The 19,816-nt window shown below is 49.8% G+C and overlaps 1 protein-coding gene across 2 annotated transcripts in view; it reads right to left on the bottom strand.

Moving 5' to 3' along the window:
* The window catches only part of KCMF1 (potassium channel modulatory factor 1), a 401,452-nt gene that overhangs the window by 16,724 nt on the left and 364,912 nt on the right, over positions 1–19,816 (bottom strand). For both annotated transcript variants that reach the window (XM_029601298.1, XM_029601308.1), the window contains exon 6: positions 16,572–16,854. In XM_029601298.1, the coding sequence (XP_029457158.1) occupies positions 16,572–16,854 (283 nt within the window). The remainder of the gene's footprint in view (positions 1–16,571; positions 16,855–19,816) is intronic.

Here is a 19,816-nt window from a genome sequence, read left to right as displayed (position 1 = left end):
GCTGCTGGGGCTAACTTTTAAAAAGGAAATAGAGCAGCTTTACAACTAGAACAAAAGGGAAGGCAGACAGTCGTTCAGCAGCATATGGTTCGGAGGGAGGTATCTTCAAAAGATACTACTGACACATTAAAATTAGGGCATCCCAACAGTGAGGTTCCAATAAGAAAAGTAGTCCAAGTGCCTGTAATTGGAGAAATTACTTACCTGGTAATTTTGTTTTCCTTAGTGTAGTCAGATGGACTCAGGACCAATGGGTATAGTGTACTCCTGATAGCAGATGGGAGACTGAGTCAGATTTCAAAGCTGACGTCAGCCTACATATACCCGTGCAGGAAGCTCAGCTCTTCAGTATTTATTTATTTAAAGTGTTTTGTATACTATCATTCGGTTTCGCCATCAGAACAGTTTACAGTAGTCGAGAAATAATATATTCTCCTCGAAAAGCGATTGTGGATATCTGTGTGCTTTAATATCTTGATTAACTTGGTTTAACTAGGACTGGTTCAACTGATTTCCAAATAGGAGACCACCAGTGCACTCAACCGGATAACACCAACACCCGACAACTATGGGTGTCTTGAACCAGGGGTAATACCCGGCTTACCCAAGCTTGTCTTGTTCTTGGGGTTTGTCACCCGAGGTTCCCGTATTCCAGGGCAGCCGTGTGTGGGGTGCTGAGTCCATCTGTCTACACTAAGGAAAACGAAATTATCAGGTAAGTAATTTCTCCATTTCCTAGTGTGTAGCCAGATGGACTCAGGACCAATGGGATGTACAAAAGCTACTCCTGAACAGGATGGGAGGCTGCCCGTAGCCCACTTAGTACTGCCCTTGCAAAGGTTGTGTCCTCCTGGGCCTAGACATCCAGGCGGTAGAACCTGGAGAAGGTGTGTATGGAGGACCACGTCGCCGCCCGACAGATCTTGGCAGGCGACAGCATCTTTGTTTCCGCCCAGGACACTGCCTGGGCCCTTGTAGAATGGGCCTTGACTTGCAGATGTGGGGGCTTCCCTGCCTCTACGTAGGCCACCTTGATTGCTTCTTTGATCCAGCGGGCTATGGTTGCCCGCGAGGCCGCTTCCCCCTGTTTCTTCACACTGTGAAGGACAAATAGGTGGTCGGTCTTTCGCACAGATTCCGATCTTTCCAGGTATTGGACTAGGAGTCTGCCGACGTTTAGATGGCGAAGAAGGTGTGAGTCTTCAGAGTCCTTATGTTCATCTGGAGATGGCAGCGAGATGGTTTGGTTTAGATGAAATTGAGAAACCACTTTCGGTAAAAAGGAGGGGACAGTGCGTAGCTGTATGGTTCCCGGTGTGAACCTGAGGAACGGTTATGGCAGGATAGCACTTGAAGCTCGGAGATGTGACGGGCTGAACATATTGCCACTAGGAATTCAGTCTTCAAGGTCAGGAGCCGTAGTGACAGGCCGCGTGTTGGTCTGAAAGAAGTTCCCGCTAGGAAGTCTAGTACTAGATTGAGATTCCATAGGGGCACTGGCCACTTTAATGGTGGTCGGATTTGTTTGACCCCTCAGGAAGCGGGAAATATCTGAATGGATTAATAGACTGATGCTGTCCACTTTGGCTCTGAAGAAGGCTAGCGTGGCCACCTGAACCTTGAGGGAGTTGAGGGATAACCCCTTCAAGCCGTCCTGCAGAAATTCCAGGATCATGGGAATTTTGACTATCTGCGGAAAAATCTTGCAGTCCTCACACCAGGCTTCGAATACTCTCCATATTCGTATGTAAGCTAGTGATCTGGAGAACTTGTGAGTTCGAAGCAAGGTGTGAATCACTGCCTTAGAGTATCTGTTTTTCTTCAGGCGGGTCCTCTCAAGGGCCAGACTGTAAGAGAGAATCCAGTCAGGTCTTCGTGGAGGATTGGTCCTTGCCGGAGAAGGTCCCTGTGTCGAGGTAGGTACAGAGGGTTCCCCGCAAAAAGTCTTCGCATGTCTGCGTACCATGGCCTTCTTGGCCAGTCCGGGGCCACTAAAAGTACTAGTCCCCTGTGGTGTTCTATCTTGCGGATGATCCTGCCCAGTAGTGGCCATGGGGGAAAAGCGTACAGCAGGTACTTCCTGTGCCCAGGTCTGGACAAGGGCGTCAATTCCCCGAGATTGTGGTTCTCGTCTGTGGCTGAAGAACTTGGAAACTTGGGCGTTGGACCGGGTTGCCAGTAGATCCATGGCTGGTTTACTATCAACTGGAAGGCTGTGGTCGACAGCGTCCATTCTCCTGGGTCTAGGCTCTCTCTGCAGAGGTAGACCGCAGAGATGTTGTCTTTTCCCGTGATATGGGAGGCTGAGATCCCTTGCAGGTTTGTTTCTGCCCTCGCTATGAGGGGATCTGTTTCCAGGGACACCTGTTGGCTTCTGGTTCCTCCCTGGCGGTTGATGTAGACAACTGCTGTGGCATTGTCCGACATGACTGAAAGACTCGCCCCGGAGTCTGTGGCCGAATGGTAGACAGGCTAGTCTGACTGCTCGGGCTTCCAGTCGGTTTATGTCCCATTCCGCCTCTTCCTTGTCCCATTGTCCCTAGGCCATCGGTTCCTGACAGTGGGCTCCCCACCCTCGCAGGCTCGCATCCGTGAAGAGCAAGATCCAGTTTGGTGGGGATTGTTTTACTCCCTTGCTCAGATGGTCTTCCTGTAGCCACCATTGGAGCTGGGTCCGAACCTCTGCTGGTAGCTGGAGGTGAATGGAGTAGTTTTGAGACGTCGGGTTCCATCGTGACAGAAGGGAATGTTGTAGTTGGCACATGTGGGCCCTTGCCCATGGAACGACTTCCAGGGTTGATGTCATGAGACCGAGGACTTGGAGGTAGTCCCATACCTTGGGGCGAGCATAGTTCAACAGTTTTCACAGCTGACCCATCAGTTTCCTTCTCCTTGGAGGACCACCTTGTCTTGCTTGGTGTCGAACCGGACTCCCAGGTACTCTAGTGATTGGGAGGGCTGCAGGCAGCTCTTGGCTGTGTTGACGACCCACCTGAGATTCTGCAGCAGATTCTTGACTCTGGTGGTCGTCTGGTGTCTTTTCTCTGGAGATTTTGCCCTGATCAGCCAATCGTCCAGGTAAGGATATATGAGGATTCCTTCTTTCCTCAGTGTTGCCGCCACTACCACCATGATTTTGGTGAAGGTCCAAGGGGTGGTAGCTAGTCTGAAGGGTAGCGCCCAGAACTGGTAATGATGGTCCATTATTGCAAAGCGTAGGAAGCGCTGATGGTTGTGATGGACCGGGATGTGGAGATAGGCTTCGGATAGATCCAGTGAGGTCAGGAATTCTCCTGGCTGTACTGCCCTTATGACCGAGCTCAGGGTTTTCATGCGGAAGTGTGGTACACTCAGGTAACGTTTGACAGTCTTGAGGTCCAGGATAGGCCAGAACGTTCCTTCCTTCTTGGGAACGATAAAATAGATGGAATAGTGACCAATATTTTGTTGGTGCGTGGGCACCGGTGTTATCGCCTTTAGGCTGAGTAGTCTTGCCAGAGTGGGTTTCCACTGCCGTCCTCTTGGAGTGGGAGTGGCACAGTGATCTCACAAATTTGTCTGGGGGGATGCTGTGGAAGTCCAGATAGTATCCCTCTCGAATGGTTAGGACCCACTTGTCCGACGTTATCTCAACCCATCTTTGATAGAAGAGGGTAAGTCTGCCCCCTATGACTTCTTCCTGTGGATGGATCTGTTGATTCTCATTGTGGGGTGCGGCCGGGGCCTGTACCTGAGCCTGCTCCCCTCTTCTTGTGTCTGTTCCGAAAGGACTGAGCTCTGCCTGCGGGGCGAGGTGCTTGGTAGTGTGTGTTCTTGTACGGTCTAAAGCGCTGAGCTCCTCTGCCCTTGGGTCCTCGGGGGGAGGAGAGCTGATTTCTTTTGTTCCTGTCCTCCGGTAGACGAGGTACTGGAGATTCGCCCCATTTGTTGGCTAGCTTCTCCAATTCGCTTCCGAACAAGAGAGAAATCCTTTAAAGGGCAACCTCGTGAGGTTTGCTTTGGATGTCACATCGACTGACCAGTTTTGGAGCCATAGATGTCTTCTGGCTGCCATTGCCTAGGCGATGTTCCTGGCTGAGGTGCGCACTAGGTCTGAGGTCACATCCATGAGGAAGGATACCGCAGGCTCCATCGTCTCAACGGGCGTAGTTGTGACTCTGGAGAGAAGAAAGCAAGATCGTGCCACCAGGGCGCAGCACGAAGCAATCTGAAGAGTCATTGCTGCTACGTCAAAGGACTTTTTAAGGATGGATTCCAGTAGTCTGTCCTAGGCATCCTTTAGTGCCACTCCTCCCTCGACAGGAATGGTCGTGCGCTTGGAGGTTGTGCAGACAATGGCATCCACCTTTGGGAACTGCAGGAGTTCCTTAGCCGCGGGTTCCAAGGGATATAGGGCTTCTAGGGCCTGTCCTCCTTTGAAGCTGGCCTCTGGGGCATTCCATTCCAGGTCAATCAGTTGCCGTACAGGTTGCAACATTGGAAAATAGCATGAGGCCTGATGGAGGGAGACCAAGATGGGGTTTATCTTTGGTTCCGCTGTGGGTGTCCGTGCCTGGAACTTCCAGCGTCTTCAGGGTCTGGGACACGAGAGCTGGTAATTCGTCTTTGCAGAAGAATCGCAGCATGGTTCGGTATAGTTCCATCCCTGGGGTGATTTCTCCTTCCTCCAGGGAGTCAGCCTCGTCCTCTGAGGTGCCTGTATCCCCGGTAGGGAGGCTCTTGTTTAGGAAGGGCACGTCTCGAAGGGCCTGAGAGGTGCTTGGAAGGTCTTGCACTTCTGGTGGAGACTGGGACAGAGTTGCAGCCGGTACTGAGTGCGCTTGGACAAAAGCCTGCAGCCCTTTGAAAAATTCCACCCAGGAAGAGGCCCCTGGGTCCATGTTGATTCCAGGTGGCACTATAGTGGAGGCCCCGGAGGTGCCTTCCTGTGTAGATGCCGAGCTGGAGATAGAGGTCCAGGGTACTATCATTAGTGGATCCGGATCCCTCTACTGGCTGTGAGGGACCTTGCTTTGGTTCCCCCTGAGCCTCTTCGCACTGCTGGCATAGGGAGGAGGCCACTTCAGGTTGCACAGCTCTCAGGTGGCAGGCTGGGCAGAGGGCTTGTGCTCTTGGGGAGCTTCAAAACTTGTCTGTGCGCATAGGTGTGTGTACCGGGAGGCTTAGTTGTGCACTCCAGGTGCACCAAAGATGTGCATGCAGAATACGTACAGATGTGCACGCAGGCTACAACTTGTGCACCTGGCTAAGATATGTGCACTGCTGTGCGCACGGCAATATCTGTGCGCTCGGGCAGTCTATGTGAGCCGCTATGCGCCCGGCACTGTTATGCGCGCCGCTGTGCGCACAAGTTGGTTGTGCGCATGGCTCACTTGAGCGGACAATACGGTGGTCAAGGGGGGGGAAATGGCGTCGACGACCACGCGGACAAGATGGCAATCCCCCCTAAAGGTCTCCACGTGTGTGGACCCTCGCACCGGATCGGGGTCTAGCCCAGAAGGGGCTGCTCAACCCGATTTAACAGAAGCCGGAAGGGACAATCTGTGTGGCTATTTGAGCCTCGGAGACCGAAGACTTAAAGGTTTCTACCTTACCTGGTCTCGGCATTTCCCGGTCTCGTGCCAGGCAGTCTCCAGCTGCGGGGGGGGGAGAGGGAATTACCTTCCCCGCCGAGCTCGATTCTACATCCGCTGCCTCTCAGCCACCCTGGGGGCCAAGTCCATGCCAGGAGCCGGCTACCGGACAGAGGCTTGCCTCTGAGGGATCTCAGAAATCACTTCAGGAATTCTCGACTGGAGGAGGGACCCTTAGGTCTAGTCTTCTAGAGGTAAGTTTTCTTTCTTCTTTGGTTTAAAATTGCTAACACTATTCTAGTGTGTGTCCCTATCTGCTTAGGAGACTGAGAAATACTGAAGAGCTGAGCTTCCTGCATGGGTATATTAGGCTGAAGTCAGCTTTGAAATCTGACTCCGTCTCCCATCTGCTATCAAGAGTACACTATACCCATTGGTCCCGAGTCCATCTGGCTACACACTAGGAAAGATTCCAATTTATCCCTATCAATTAAAAAGCAGAATGAAATTACAAACAAAATACATACTTTGAAATGTTTGTATGCTAATGCCAGAAGTCTAAGAAGTAAATGGGAGAATTAAAATGTATAGCAGAGAATGACAGACTTAATTGGCATCTCAGAGACATGGTGTAAGGAGGATGACCAATGGCACAGTGCTATACCGGGGTACAAATTATAATCAATGACAGAGGAGCATCTAGAGGGCGGGCTGGCACGCTGTATGTCCAGGATGGCATAGAGTCCAACAGGATAAAGATCCTGCATGAAACTAAATGCACAATCGAATCTTTATGGGTAGAAAACCCTTGTGTGCTGGGGAAGAGTATAGTGATAGGAGTATACCACCGTCCACCTGGCCAAGATGGTGAGACGGACAGCGAAATGCTAAGAGAAATTAGGGAAGCTAACCAAATTGGTAGTGTAGTAATAATGGGAGATTTCAATTACCCCAATACTGACTGGGTAAATGTAACATCGGGACATGCTAGAGAGATAAAGTTCCTGAATGGAATAAATGGCAGTTTTATTGAGCAACTGGTTCAGGATCCGACGAAAGAGGGAGCTATTTTAGATCTAATTCTCAGTGGAGCAAAGGATTTGGTGAGAGAGGTAACAGGGGTGGGGCCACTTGACCTCTGGACATTGACCTTTCGCCTGCCTGACCTTGACTCCAGATTTTGGCTCTGTTCCTCACCTTGTCATCACCAACTCTGTTCTGGTTCTCCCTGCTCCAACCAGTTGCCATCCTTGAACCCGATCGTGCTCCCCCTGTCTCCGTGGACACGCTGGACTTTCACTCTCCTAGGACACCCTGCGAGGCCCACCTAAGTCCAAGCGGTCCGGATCCCTACGGGCTCCTCCCGGGGAGACCTCGGACTTCAAGTGGTGAAGCTCTTCCTAGCCTCTGTCTCCTCCAGTGCTGCGCCCCCTGGGGGCAGTTACCTCCTGTTCCCTTTCAGCTGGTGTTCCATCTCTGCCCCAGGACAAGGGTCCACTTCCGAGCGCAACAGAAGGGGGACAGTAAGCAAATCCATGGCTCTAGTGCTAAACTTTCAAAAGGGAAACTTTGAGAAAATGAGAAAAATAGAAAAAAAACTGAAAGATGCAACTACAAAGGTAAAAAGTGTGCAAGAGGCGTGGACTTTGCTAAAAACAAAACAAAACAAAAAAAAAAACACCCTAGAAGCACAGTCCAGATGTATTCCACACATTAAGAAAGGTGGAAGGAAGGCAAAACGATTACCAGCATGGTTATAGTGAAAGAGGCTATTTTAGCCATAAGATCTTCATTCAAAAATTGGAAGAAGGATCCAACAGAAGAAAATAGGATAAAGCATAAGCACTGGCAAGTTAAACGTAAGACACTGATAAGACAGGCTAAGAGAGAATTTGAAAAGACGTTGGCTGTAGAGGCAAAAACTCACAGTAAAAACCTTTTAAAATATATCCGAAGCAGAAAGACTGCGAGGGAGTCAGTTGGACCATTAGATGATCGAGAGGTTAAAGGAGCACTTAGAGAAGATAAGGCCATCGCGGAAAGATTAAACAATTTCTTTGATTCGGTGTTTACTGAAGAGGATGTTGGAGAGATACCCGTGCCAAAGAAGGTTTTCATAGGTAATCATTCAGACGGACTAAACCAAATCATGATAAACCTAGAAGATGTGGTAGGCCTGACTGACAAACTGAAGAGTAGTAAATCACCTGGACTGGATTGTATACACCCCAGGGTTCTGAAGGAACTAAAAAATGAAATTTCAAATATATTAGTAAAAATGTGTAACCTATCACTAAAATCATCCATTCTACCTGAAGACTGGAGGATGGCTAATGTTACCCCAATATTTAAAAAGGGCTCCAGGGGCGATCTGGGAAACTAGAGACCAGTTAGCCTGACTTCAGTGCCAAGAAAAATAGTGGAAAGTGTTCTAAATATCAAAATCACAGAACAATTAGAAAGACATGGATTAATGGAACAAAGTTAGCATGGCTTTACCAAAGGCAAGTCTTGCCTCATAAATCTGCTTCACTTTTTTGAAGGAGTTAATAAACATGTAGATAAAGGTGAACCGGTAGATATAGTATATTTGGATTTTCAGAAGGCATTTGACAAAGTTCCTCATGAGAGGCTTCTGGGAAAAGTAAAAAGTCATGGGATAGGTGGCAATGTCCTTTCGTGGATTACAAACTAGTTAGACAGGAAACAGAGTAGGATTAAATGGACAATTTTTTCAGTGGAAGGGAGTGGGTAGTGGAGTGCCTCAGGGATCTGTATTGGGGCCCGTACTTTTCAATATATTTATAAATGATCTGGAAAGAAATACGATGAGTGAGGCTTTTCAGATGATACAAAATTGTTCAGAGTAGTTAAATCACAAGCAGATTGTGATAAATTGCAGGAAGACCTTCTGAGACTGGAAAATTGGGCATCCAAATGGCAGATGAAATTTAATGTGGATAAGTGCAAGGTGATGCATATAGGGAAAAATAACCCATGCTATAGTGGCACATTTAAAACTAATCGGAGAAAGTTCTTTTTCACTCAACGCACAATTAAACTCTGGAATTTGTTGCCAGGAGATATGGTTAGTGCAGTTAGTGTAGCTGGGTTTAAAAATGGATTGGATAAGTTCTTGGAGAAGTCCATTACCTGCTATTCAGTTGACTTAGAAAATAACCACTGCTATTACTAGCAATAGTAACATGGTATAGACTTAGTTCCTAGGTACTTGCCAGGTTCTTATGGCCTGGACTGGCCACTGTTGGAGACAGGATGCTGGCCTTGATGGTCCCTTGATCTGACCCAGTATGGCATGTTCTTATGTTCTTAAAAGTTTCTAGAAATTTTGACTGGCACAACTCCGTGGGGTGGTGGGTGGGTCTTGAGGACTAACATCCTGCTGTCCTGTGAGAACACCTGTTACAGGTAAGCAACTGCTTTCTCCCAGGACAAGCAGGATGGTAGTCCTCACAGATGGGTGAATCCCAAGCTGCAGGCTGCCCCCAGAACACACTGGGCCAACAGACACCCAATAACGTGCAAGAGGCACAACAATAGGGGTGCTGTTGGTAACAACGAGAGGCAGTATGAACCACACAGTGGGCCCTAGGCAGGAAGAGTTGGGTTCTCATACTTTGAACAGGTTACAGAGGACAGACTGGCCGAAGACGCTGTCCTGCCGACCATCTTTGTCCAGACAGTAGTTGGCTGTGAAGGTGTGGAGGGAACTCCATGTCCCGGGCCTTGCAGATTTCAGTGACAGGGACTGCATGGAAGTGAGCCACTGATGCTGCCATGGCTCTCACTGATCGTGCTTTCACTTGGCCCCGAGCTGAAGGCCCGCTTGCTCAAAGCAGAAAGCGATACAGTCCGCCAAAAAAATGGAAAGGGTCTGCTTGCCCATTGCAATCCCAAGCTTATTCTTGTCAAAGGAGAAGAAAAGTTGGGTGGGCTGCCTGTGGACTGCAGTGAGCTCCAGATAAAAAGTGAGAGTACGCTTGCAGTCCAAGGTGTGCAGAGCCTGCTCACCTTGGTGAGTGTGGCCTTGGGAAAAAGGTGGGCAACACGATAGAACTGATTCAGGTGGAAGTCAGTCACCACCTTGGGTAGGAACTTAGGATGAGTGCATAACACTACCCTGTCGTGGAAGATCCTCATATAAGGAAGACAGGTCACCAGGGCCTGCAGCTCACTGACACTGCGAGTGGAAGTAATTGCCACCAGGAAAATGACCTTCCAGGTGAGGTGTTTCAACTCGCAGGAGTGTAGAGGCTCAAATGGAGACCGCATGAGCCACACCAGCACTACGTTGAGGTCCCAGGCCACAACAGCAGGATGCAGCGGAGGCTTTAATTGAAGTAAGCCTCTCATGAAGCGCCCCACTAAGGGCTGCACCAAGATCGGAGTGTCACCCATTCTTCGGTGGTAGGTGCGGATAGCACTCAGATGTACTCGGATTGAGGTAGTTTGCAACCCAGACTCCAAGAGATGCCAGAGATAGTCCAACAGCCGAGGTGTGGGACAAGTGAAAGGGTCAAGACTCTGCTCCGCATACCAGGCTGAGAACCTCCTCCATTTCACTTGGTAGGGCTTCCGTGTGGAAGACTTACGAGAAGCTACCAGGACTTGTGAGACGATGTCCGAAAGGTTGAGGGACTGCAGCACTAGCCTTTCAACTTCCATGCCTTGAGGGCCAGCGACCAGAGGTTCGGGTGGTACAGACTGACCTGATCCTTTGTAATGAGTTCAGGCAAGGTGCCCAGGTGGATGGGCTCCTGGACTGGCAGGTCACAGAGGATCGGAAACCACACCTGTTGTGGCCAGTGCAGGGCTACATGGATCATGGAGCCTCCGTCCTGTTGTAGCTTCATGACAGTCTTGCCTATGAGTGGAATTGGAGGGTATGAGTACAGGAGACCCACGCTCCAGGATTGGGCAAAGCCATCCCCGGCTGGTTCCGTCATCCCTGCGCAGAGAGCAGAAGCGACTCACTTTGTTGTTCTGCAAGGACTCTAAGAGATCCACGTCCGGCTGACCCCACCTGCGGAAGATCTTGTCCGCTACTGATGTGTTGAGGGACCATTTGTGAGGGCGGAATGTCCGGCTGAGACGGTCTGCTACCACATTCTCCGTTTCTGCCAGGTATACTGCTCGCAGGAGCATTTCTTGTGACAGGTCCCATTCCCAAATCTGCGCTGTTTCCTGACAGAGGAAATAGGAGCCTGTGCCCCCGTTTGTTCATGTACCACATGGCCACTTGGTTGTCTGTCTGTATCAAGATGACCTTGTGGGACAGGCGGTCCTGGAACACAGAGGGCATACCGCATTGCCAAAGTTCTAGGAATTTATCTGGCACCTCGCCTCGGGCATCGACCACACACCCTGTGTGTGGAGGCCATCAACATGGGCACCCCAGCATCTGTGGTAAGGATCACCTGAGCTGGAGGCGGATGAAATGGTAGTCCCTTGCTCATGTTGACTTTGTGCCCACCAGGCGAGGGAGAGCTGGAGCGGCTTGGTTATCTGGACCAGCACAGAAAGTTCCCGAGAGGCTTGGTGCCACTGGGAACGCAGGGTCCACTGTGTCACTCATGGAAAGTCGAGCCATTGGGGTGACATGCACCTACGCCATGTGGCCCAGCAGCCGTAACAGGTGGGCTAAGGCAGTCTGCCAGTGACGAACGGATCTGGACAGGGTGGTTATCCAATCGCTGAGGAGGAATTCCCTGGCCATTCTTGTGTCCAGGTCCGCTCCAATGAAGCGGAGCCAATGGGATGGCATCAGCTGAGATTTTGGGTAATTGATAAGGAACCCCAGTGACTGAAGGACTTTGACCATCACATGCAGGGACCGGAGGAAGTCCTGATGAGTCAAAAGTCCAGATATGGAAACACATGCACTCCCTTGTGGCACAGGTGTGCCCCCACAACTGTCAAGCACTTGGTGAAGACTCGAGGTGTGGAAGCAAGGCTGAAGGACAGAACTCTGTATTTGAAAATGCCTCTGACCTACCACAAAGTGCAGGAATTTCTGATGAGGCAGAAATATGGTGATGTGCACCTAGGTGTCTTGCAGATCGAGAGAGCAGAGTCAGTCTCCCTGGTGAAGAAGTGGGATTAAGGTGCCCAATGAGACCATTTTGAACCAATCTCGCCTCAGGAACCTGTTCAAGGCTCGGAGGTCGAGGATGGGTCGGAGGCTCCCTGTTCTTTTTGGAAAGAGAAAGTACCTGGAGTAGAACCCCCGGCCCCGCTGGGCGCGAGGAACTAGTTCGATGGCTCTGGATCGCAACAGGGCCGAGAGTTCTAACTCAAGGGTCGCCGCATGCTTCACGAGGCTCCACCACGGTGAGGGAGGGGAAACTGGCGGGATCTGGAGAAGAGTTAGGCAGTAGCCCTGTTTTACAATGGTTAAGACCCATCGGTCAGTGGTGATGCGGGCCCAGTGGTCTGCAAACAAGGCTAGCCAGCCCCCAACCAGCAGGCCGGGGCCCAAGGATACCGGGGTTAGGCTATTGCTCTCTCTGTGCCAGTCAAAAGTCCACCACAGGGCCAGGCCGAGGCACGGGCTGGGCCTGAGATGCCCATTGTTGGCGCAGATGGCCCTTCGGGGCAGTCCAAGGCACACGCGCTTGAGAGGCCGGAGGATAATATCTCTACTGACTGTAGAAAAGTTTCCTGGGGTCCCTACGTGGCGCTCTGAGGTGCTGGCGGACAATTGACGCAGGGTCTCTTGGTGATCCTTCAGCTGGGCCACTGCGTCGCGGACCTTATTCCCGAACAGGTTTTCCCCTCTACAGGGGAGGTTGGCCAGTTTCTCCTGGACCTCAGGGCAGAGGTCAGAGGCCTTAAGCCAGGACCAGTGCTGGGCACTAATGCCAGCCGCGATACCCTGGCTGTTGTCTCAAATACATTATAAATATTGCATATGCCCGACTCTGGCCAAATGAGATTGTCTTTGTACCTAAAGGAAATTTGAAGAAACTATCGCTATCCTAAGTGGTTGGACTCGTCTGTACTAAAATAATTTGCGCCATACGATATCCTGTTGCTGTAAAGTGCCAATACATGCAGTACAACACTACAGTCTCAATCGTGGATATAAAGATCGTTTGACTTGGCTACATAGTTTTTCTCATTGAAGAGTGCCATGGCTTTGATCCAATACTCCTGAGGTTCACTGAATGTTTTAAAGTCAATCTGATATATTCAATCAGTGGATACTTCCAGAGAGAATATATATTGCATTAGAACACATACTCTAGATGTTACCTAAATTGAAGAGCCCCTGATGCATCCATAAGGCGAAACTTTGGCCAAAGTCAGGCATATGCAATATTAATTAAATAAAATCCTTTCCAAGGCATCGGTCTAGTTTTTGTTTTTCCATTTCCTTGGCTTTCCTGGACCGGTTACTGTCTTGTTTTGTGGGTCAAATACATTATAGGCTGCTTGCCCTTCATGCTTGCCGGCCTCGAATCCCTTTTGCACAATAGACTCCAAGCCTTCTTGGAAATGTTGTGCGAGACTTTCAGCGAGCTCCTGGACCTGCTCTTTGATCTTTTCCCGGAGGGGTGGAGGAGAGAACGTAAGACTTCTTGGCCGTCTTCTGAGCAGACTCTTACCACGGATTGGTGGGGGAGCTGGCTCTTCTGGAAGCCTAGGGCCTGTTGCACCAAATAGATGGCATCTGTCTTCTGGTTCAGCAGAGCCATGGAGCTTGGGTGTTCCCACAACCGGTAAGGAGCTCTAGGAGAACCTTGTGCATCTGGTCAACCACCTCCTTAGTGAAGTCCACAAATTGGAGGACCTCCAAAATTTTATGGCGGGAGTCCTTTCCTTTAAAAGTTGGAAGGGTATGGTCTCCATCATCGCCCAAACAAAACTCGCGAAAGATAAGTTCTCCAGGGGCGAGTGGCAGCTCTCATCTGGAGGTGAAGGCTCCAATGGAAGATCATCAGAAGCAGAGGAAAATTCGGAGGAAGCATCGCCCCATGGGACATAAGGGACCTCCCTCCTCACCCCCGTGCTGCCTGGGTCGAGGATGGAGGTCAAATCCAGGGTCCCGGGGCACCAGCATCGATGGCCAATCAGAGGGCCCTGATGGCACCGGTACTTCGAAGGCACCGATGGAATCCAGGGTGCCGGGGCACCCGATTGCCCTGAAGTGGGATTGGGCACCAATGGCACCTCCTATGTTGGTAGGCACGGAGCCGCATCCTCATCTGAAGAACCCAGAATTGGGATAGTATCAGAGAGAGGAGCCGGTGGTGGACGGGGGTGCCGCAGGATCTCCAGGCACCAGTTGCATCAGTAAGGCACCGAACATGTTCAGCCTTTTCAGTAAGAGTGCCAACATCGAGGGCACCGGTATTGGGTCCAGCCTTTTGGAGGTCCTCCAATTTGTGCACTTCACTAAGGAGGTGGTTGACCAGATGCACAAGGTTCTCCTAGAGCTCCTTACCGGTTGTGGGAACACCCAAGCTCCATGGCTCTGCTGAACCAGAAGACAGATGCCATCTATTTGGTGCAACAGGCCCTAGGCTTCCAGAAGAGCCAGCTCCCCCACCAATCCGTGGTAAGAGTCTGCTCAGAAGACGGCCAAGAAGTCTTACGTCCTCTCCTCCGCCCCTCCGGGAAAAGATCAAAGAGCAGGTCCAGGAGCTCGCTGAAAGTCTCACACAACATTTCCAAGAAGGCTTGGAAATGTAGCTGCTGGAGGCTCTGGAGGGCACTGAATACTGCCTACTGGACCATGCGGTCTAGCTCCTCTCGAAACGTGGACGTAGTAAGCACCCACACGGGAGGCAAAGGCAGGCGGGGTGTAACTGGGGCCTCCATGGGGGTCATCGGAGGTTCAGTACCAGACACTGAGATCATTGGGGAACGCCCTGAGCTCCCCGGTCTGGAGGAGGGTGGGGCCTCCTCACCCTGGGGCTGCTTCAGAGGGGGCTCAGCCGGAGCCCTGCCCTCCAGTGTCTGAGGCGGCACCATGTTGACAATCTGTGCTCGGCCCAGTCCTTCTCCAGCGCAGAGGAAGATGACACAGAGGCATTGGAATGGCCCGACGCCGGTGAGGGGGATCTCCTCTACCTTTTTGTCATGGCGGGGAACTGAGGGTGAGCGGCCGAAGTCTGATCGATCCCCCTGATTCGACATCGCTGGGACTGGAGTCGATGGAGCCAATTGTTGGGAACCGAACAAGTGCTCCATCTTGTCCAGGTGAGCTCACCGGCCTTTTGGGGTCATCTGAGCACAACTGGGACACAGATGGACATCATGGGAAGGCCCTAGGCAGAGGACACAGACGGGTCCGTAATGGACATAGTCCTCGGACACTGGGGGCACTTCCGAAAGCAGGTCGCCACTGAAAAAAAGACTGCGTGCGGTTGGTGGCCAGTGGCCACCAGGAGTCACACTTGGGAACCAACCGCAACAACGCAAAAAAATCTACTTACCCAATGCCAGAGGAAACAATTCAAAGGGGACCCCGCAGTGGGAAGTACCATGAAAAACACTGAAATTTCTTCAATGAGGAAAAAACAGCTGAGGAGCTCTAACAACCGCAAGGCAACAGCACTGTGGAAAAAAAAGGAGACTGAAGGGAGACCCCACGTGGCTGCAGGGATAGTGGCATGCTAGGACTGCTTAGCGAAAATCAAAGTTTCTAGAAAATTTGACAAAAATATTCTGTGCCGGGCTCCTTCTGATGATGTCACCCATCTGTGAGGACTACCATCCTGCTTGTCCTGGGAGAAAATACTATTTATAGAAGCAGAAGTACTCTTCATATCTATAGTCCATTATTACACAAGCACCCAACATGGTGCGTATTTAGAGTCTGCTTCATGGATATATTCTCGCAGTGCTTAAACTGAACCTTGCATGGTGTGATCCAGTTCGGAGGGACAGCCTGATTTAAGAAGGGTCTTGGTGGTGCCATACACTTCCATTGAAACACAGAAAAATGATGGCCTATCCAGTCTGCTCATCCATACCAACTACTCAGCTTTACAATTCATACAACTCCCCTCAGAGATCCTCTGTGTTTCTCACAAGCCTTCTTGAATTCAGATACTGTCCTTGTCTCCACCACCTCTATGGAGAGGCCATTCCATACATCCTCTACCCTCTCTGTAAAGAAATATTTCCTTAGATTACTCCTGAGTCTACTTCCTTTCACTTCTAATAGTCTTGACCATATGCCAAGGAATATTCAAGGGACTTTGCAATTCTTTTATACCCATCCCCAGGATCTATGCTTTTCCACAACTTTGTCCTGGAGTTCTTTTGAGTTTCTTGGTGCTGATGGTTAGGTCTTTGCTTAGAAATACATTACCCAGACAAGAGAACCAACGGGAACAGCTGAATTTATCCTGTTTTCATGGCTATCGGTACAGGTAGGGAAAATTCACTTGGTGTTTGTTTTTGAAGGCAATTAGTTACATCAGAGCTTTAAGTATTTAGAATTGCTACAGAAGTACAAGAGAGGCAGGTACACTTATCAAGCCAAGCTATTCCATGTTTTCATTTCTACTTCATATTCTAAGGAATTCTAGAATACATTTTTCACTTAGCAGTTGTGGGGTAGGATGTGTGGATACTTGGAACGAACATTTAAAGCATTTTACTTCTAGGCTATAATGCAAAAGATTAACATTTTGGAAGGGAGTGTAGACTTTGTATAACAACTATATGCTGCATTTCTACCTTTATATATCTTGCCCACTGCTATTACTTGTCACCTAGACTGATTGATTGCCCTTTTTGAATAGTGACCTGTTATTCACTGTTCCTGTTGGCTCTTGCATTTCTTGTATGTGTATTTTGTATATCTTTTTTCTTTGTCACAAACAGTATTGTGTACACCAGTACTCTTATAAGGGATATCCCAATTGCCAGATATAACAAATTGAAATGAGGAATTAGTAATGCCAAGAAACAGATTAAAAATAAACAAACAAGAAGGAATGCAAACATTTTCACCCCACCCACCTTGTAAGAAGAAATTGGGAATTCTGGATCGTCTGCTGACTGTTTTCTGTGTTAGCTGTGTTAGTTGCTGCTGTAGATTGTGTGACTGTGGTGGTGACATTGCTTGCATTAGTACGCCTCGTTGCATTGCGGGCCGTCTCCAGCTGCTGACGTGCTGCCTGTGCCTGCTGCCGTTCTAACTGAAGTTGCATCTGCAGCTGTTGCAGCTGGGAAGCAGAAGGGCCAGAGGAGTTTAGCTGTCCTCCTGCGGAACGTCTCACTCCTGATAACTGAGATAAAAGCTCTGCCAGCAAAGACAAAGAATAGCAACATATTGAAGTCAAACAGATGTGATAAATCTTAAAGCTAATCATTTATCGATCTGCCTACAGGTTTACCATTGTTCATCAATACCCTAAATAAAAAAGTGAATAATGAATCTCTGATTTATAAGGCTATATCAGTATCTACATCAGAATGTAATCTTAACTATAACAGCAATACATGAAGTTTGAAGATATTTTTTATGTATTTCAGGACAGCATGGCAAGCAATTTATGCAGGGAAATTGTAATATAGGCATCTTGATACTGGCCAATCCCTTTTCTACCCGACTAAAAGGAGTCTTCAAACAAATGCAAAATATGTGATCCAAGCATTCAAACTCTTGTAAGTTATTTTCACTGGTGTACTCATATTTAATTATATATATATATACAAGCCTTCAAATAAAGGATCTTCATAACATCGGTGCCCAGCTTTCAAGTATAAATATTGTAACCTTTGTTCTCATATATAATCACTGATTCATCTCAGCATTTTTTCCTATGAATATTAATCAAATTTTGTTACATTTTTCATAATGCATTTAAAATCAAACAATACTTCCCTGATTTTGTGAACTGCGGTAGTAAATGTCCCAAACAGCATGCAATGTCAGCCACAGGACTGTGGGGCTGCTAAGAGACCAATGGCCCAATGTCTCCCCTCACACCCTGCCAAAAGTATTCAAAAACCCTGGGGTCTCCACAGACACCCCCCCACCCCCCGTCCCCTCCCCACCGCCCATAGAGGCACCTGTTGTAAAAGGCAAGCGCCCTCGTGCAATTCAGTGTGTGTAGAGCACGCTCACCTGGGTGAGCATGAGGCCTTGGGAAAAAAAGAAGGCAACACAACAGACTGGTTGAGATGGAACTCTGAAACCACCTTGGGAAGGAACTTCAGGTGCGATCGCAGGACCACCTTGTCTTGACAAAACTTTGTATAAGATAGATAAGACACCAGAGCTTGAAGTTCACCGACCCTGCCAGTTGATGTAATAGTGACCAAGAATACAACTTTCTAGGAAAGGTATTTCAGGTCGCAAGATCGCAATGGCTCAAATGGAGGTTTCATGAGTTGCAAGAGGACCACGTTGAGATCCCAGGAAACCACTGGAGGGCGAGTAGGAGGCTTTAGCTGTAATAAGCACCTCATGAATCAACCCACGAGAAGATGGGAAGAAGTTGCAGTACCATCCGCACCCCAATGGTATGCCCCAATGGCACTGAGGTGAACTCTCACTGACATGGTCTGCAGACCAGACTTAGAGAGGGACAACAGGTAGTCCAAGAGTGAGGGCAAAGAGTACCAGAAAGGGTCCAGACCTTGACCCTCACACCAAGATGAAAACCTTTTCCACTTTAAATTATAAGAATTTCTAGTGGATGGTTTTCTGGACTCTAGAACAACATGTGATACCCCCGCTGAAAGGCCGAGGGCCTGCACAGTCACCCAGGTCCTGTGTCCTTTGCCTGGGGGCATCCCACGACGTCCACGGTTGTGCCCTTTGTGCCCAGATGACCCCAAAGGGCCGCTGTGCACATCTCGATAAGATGGAGAAATTATTCGGATGCAAAAGGACCAGATCCATCGTCTGTATCTGAAACCTCCACCCCTCTCGGTGAGGTTCAAATTTCAACGCTAATGAGGTTGCCGCCGCAACTGCTCCCTGAACCCGATTAGGGAGCAGGAGACCGTCCAGGGTCTCTGTCGTCCCATTCCTGGTTGGATTCTTCTCCATCTCCCTCGACTCCAGATATAGACCGTGGTGACTACCGAGAGCGATCGAAAAAACAGTCACCGCTCATTGTCATCAAAACTGGACCTCAGACATCTGTGCCTCCTCCGAACTGGTGGAGGAAACTGTTCCATCGGGTCCCACTGCGGCCTCCACAGACACCAGTGGAGGAATTGGTATCCGCCAGCTTTCTGGGGGATGTCCCGATTCTGCCCATCCTCCTCATACAGTCTTATCATTGGCTGCTTTTAAGGAGGAGCTAGAGAGGTGCGTGCGATTGGCGGAGCCCTGCAGGGCTTCGAGCCTCCGGTTACACCGGGACCGCCATCACCGCAAGAGCCTACTCCACTGGTGCTTGGGCCTTTACTGGAGCGGCTTAATATGCTGCTTGGTGTCTTACCGATGCAGCTGGCTCCAGTGCCCAAGCCCCTTCGTGGCCAAAGGGAGCACCGCTGCCACCGCCACTGGCCTCCATACCGGTAAGCAACTCCTCCAAGGAGGAAGGGTCATCAGATTCAATGACGGCTCAGAAATGCATGGTGCTTCGCCACCTTCCAGCTCTCCCAGAGCCATCGGGATTGGTTCCACCTGAGCCATCGGTACCGCTGATTCCGATAGCGCCAGCGGAACAGTTGGCACTCCTGCGACCGAGGTCCATCGGTGCCCCTGACACCTTTTCTCTGTGCCCTCGAGGCCTGTACCCTGGACGCAGCTGGGTCTCCCAGCTCCCGCATCCCCGAGGGATCGTAGTGAAGGAGAGGCCCCTTATGATTCCTGGGAAGGCGTCCATATCCTCCACTGAGGAATCGGAGGATCTTTCCTCCAAGAATTCTCCTCAGGAGGAATGGCAGAAATCTCCCCCGGAGGATCTCTCCTTTGCGGGGATTTGTGAAGGCCATGGCAGAATCGGTGCCTTTCTAACTTTTAACTGAACAGGACTCTAGGCACAAAATGCTCAAGATTCTGCAATTCATTGATGCTCAGAAAGGGGTCGTGGCAGTACTTACCCAAGAATTTTCAAGGACTTAGTGGCCCGTCTTTGGGAGCAAACCCATATCGGTACCTCCTGTGAACTTGTAAGACGGATGCTGTTTACCTAGTCCAACCTACAACCGGGTTTGAGCGCCGTCAGCTCCACCACCAGTAGAATCCGTCCTGAAGCTGGTAAAGAGAATCCGCACCCATGCCTCAGCCCCCTGGGGCGAGA

Source organism: Rhinatrema bivittatum, chromosome 1, assembly GCF_901001135.1.
Source record: "Rhinatrema bivittatum chromosome 1, aRhiBiv1.1, whole genome shotgun sequence".
In the NCBI taxonomy this organism is placed as follows: domain Eukaryota; kingdom Metazoa; phylum Chordata; class Amphibia; order Gymnophiona; family Rhinatrematidae; genus Rhinatrema; species Rhinatrema bivittatum.
Note: the sequence above shows the minus strand (reverse complement) of the source record. Positions and strands in the feature narration are given on the sequence as shown.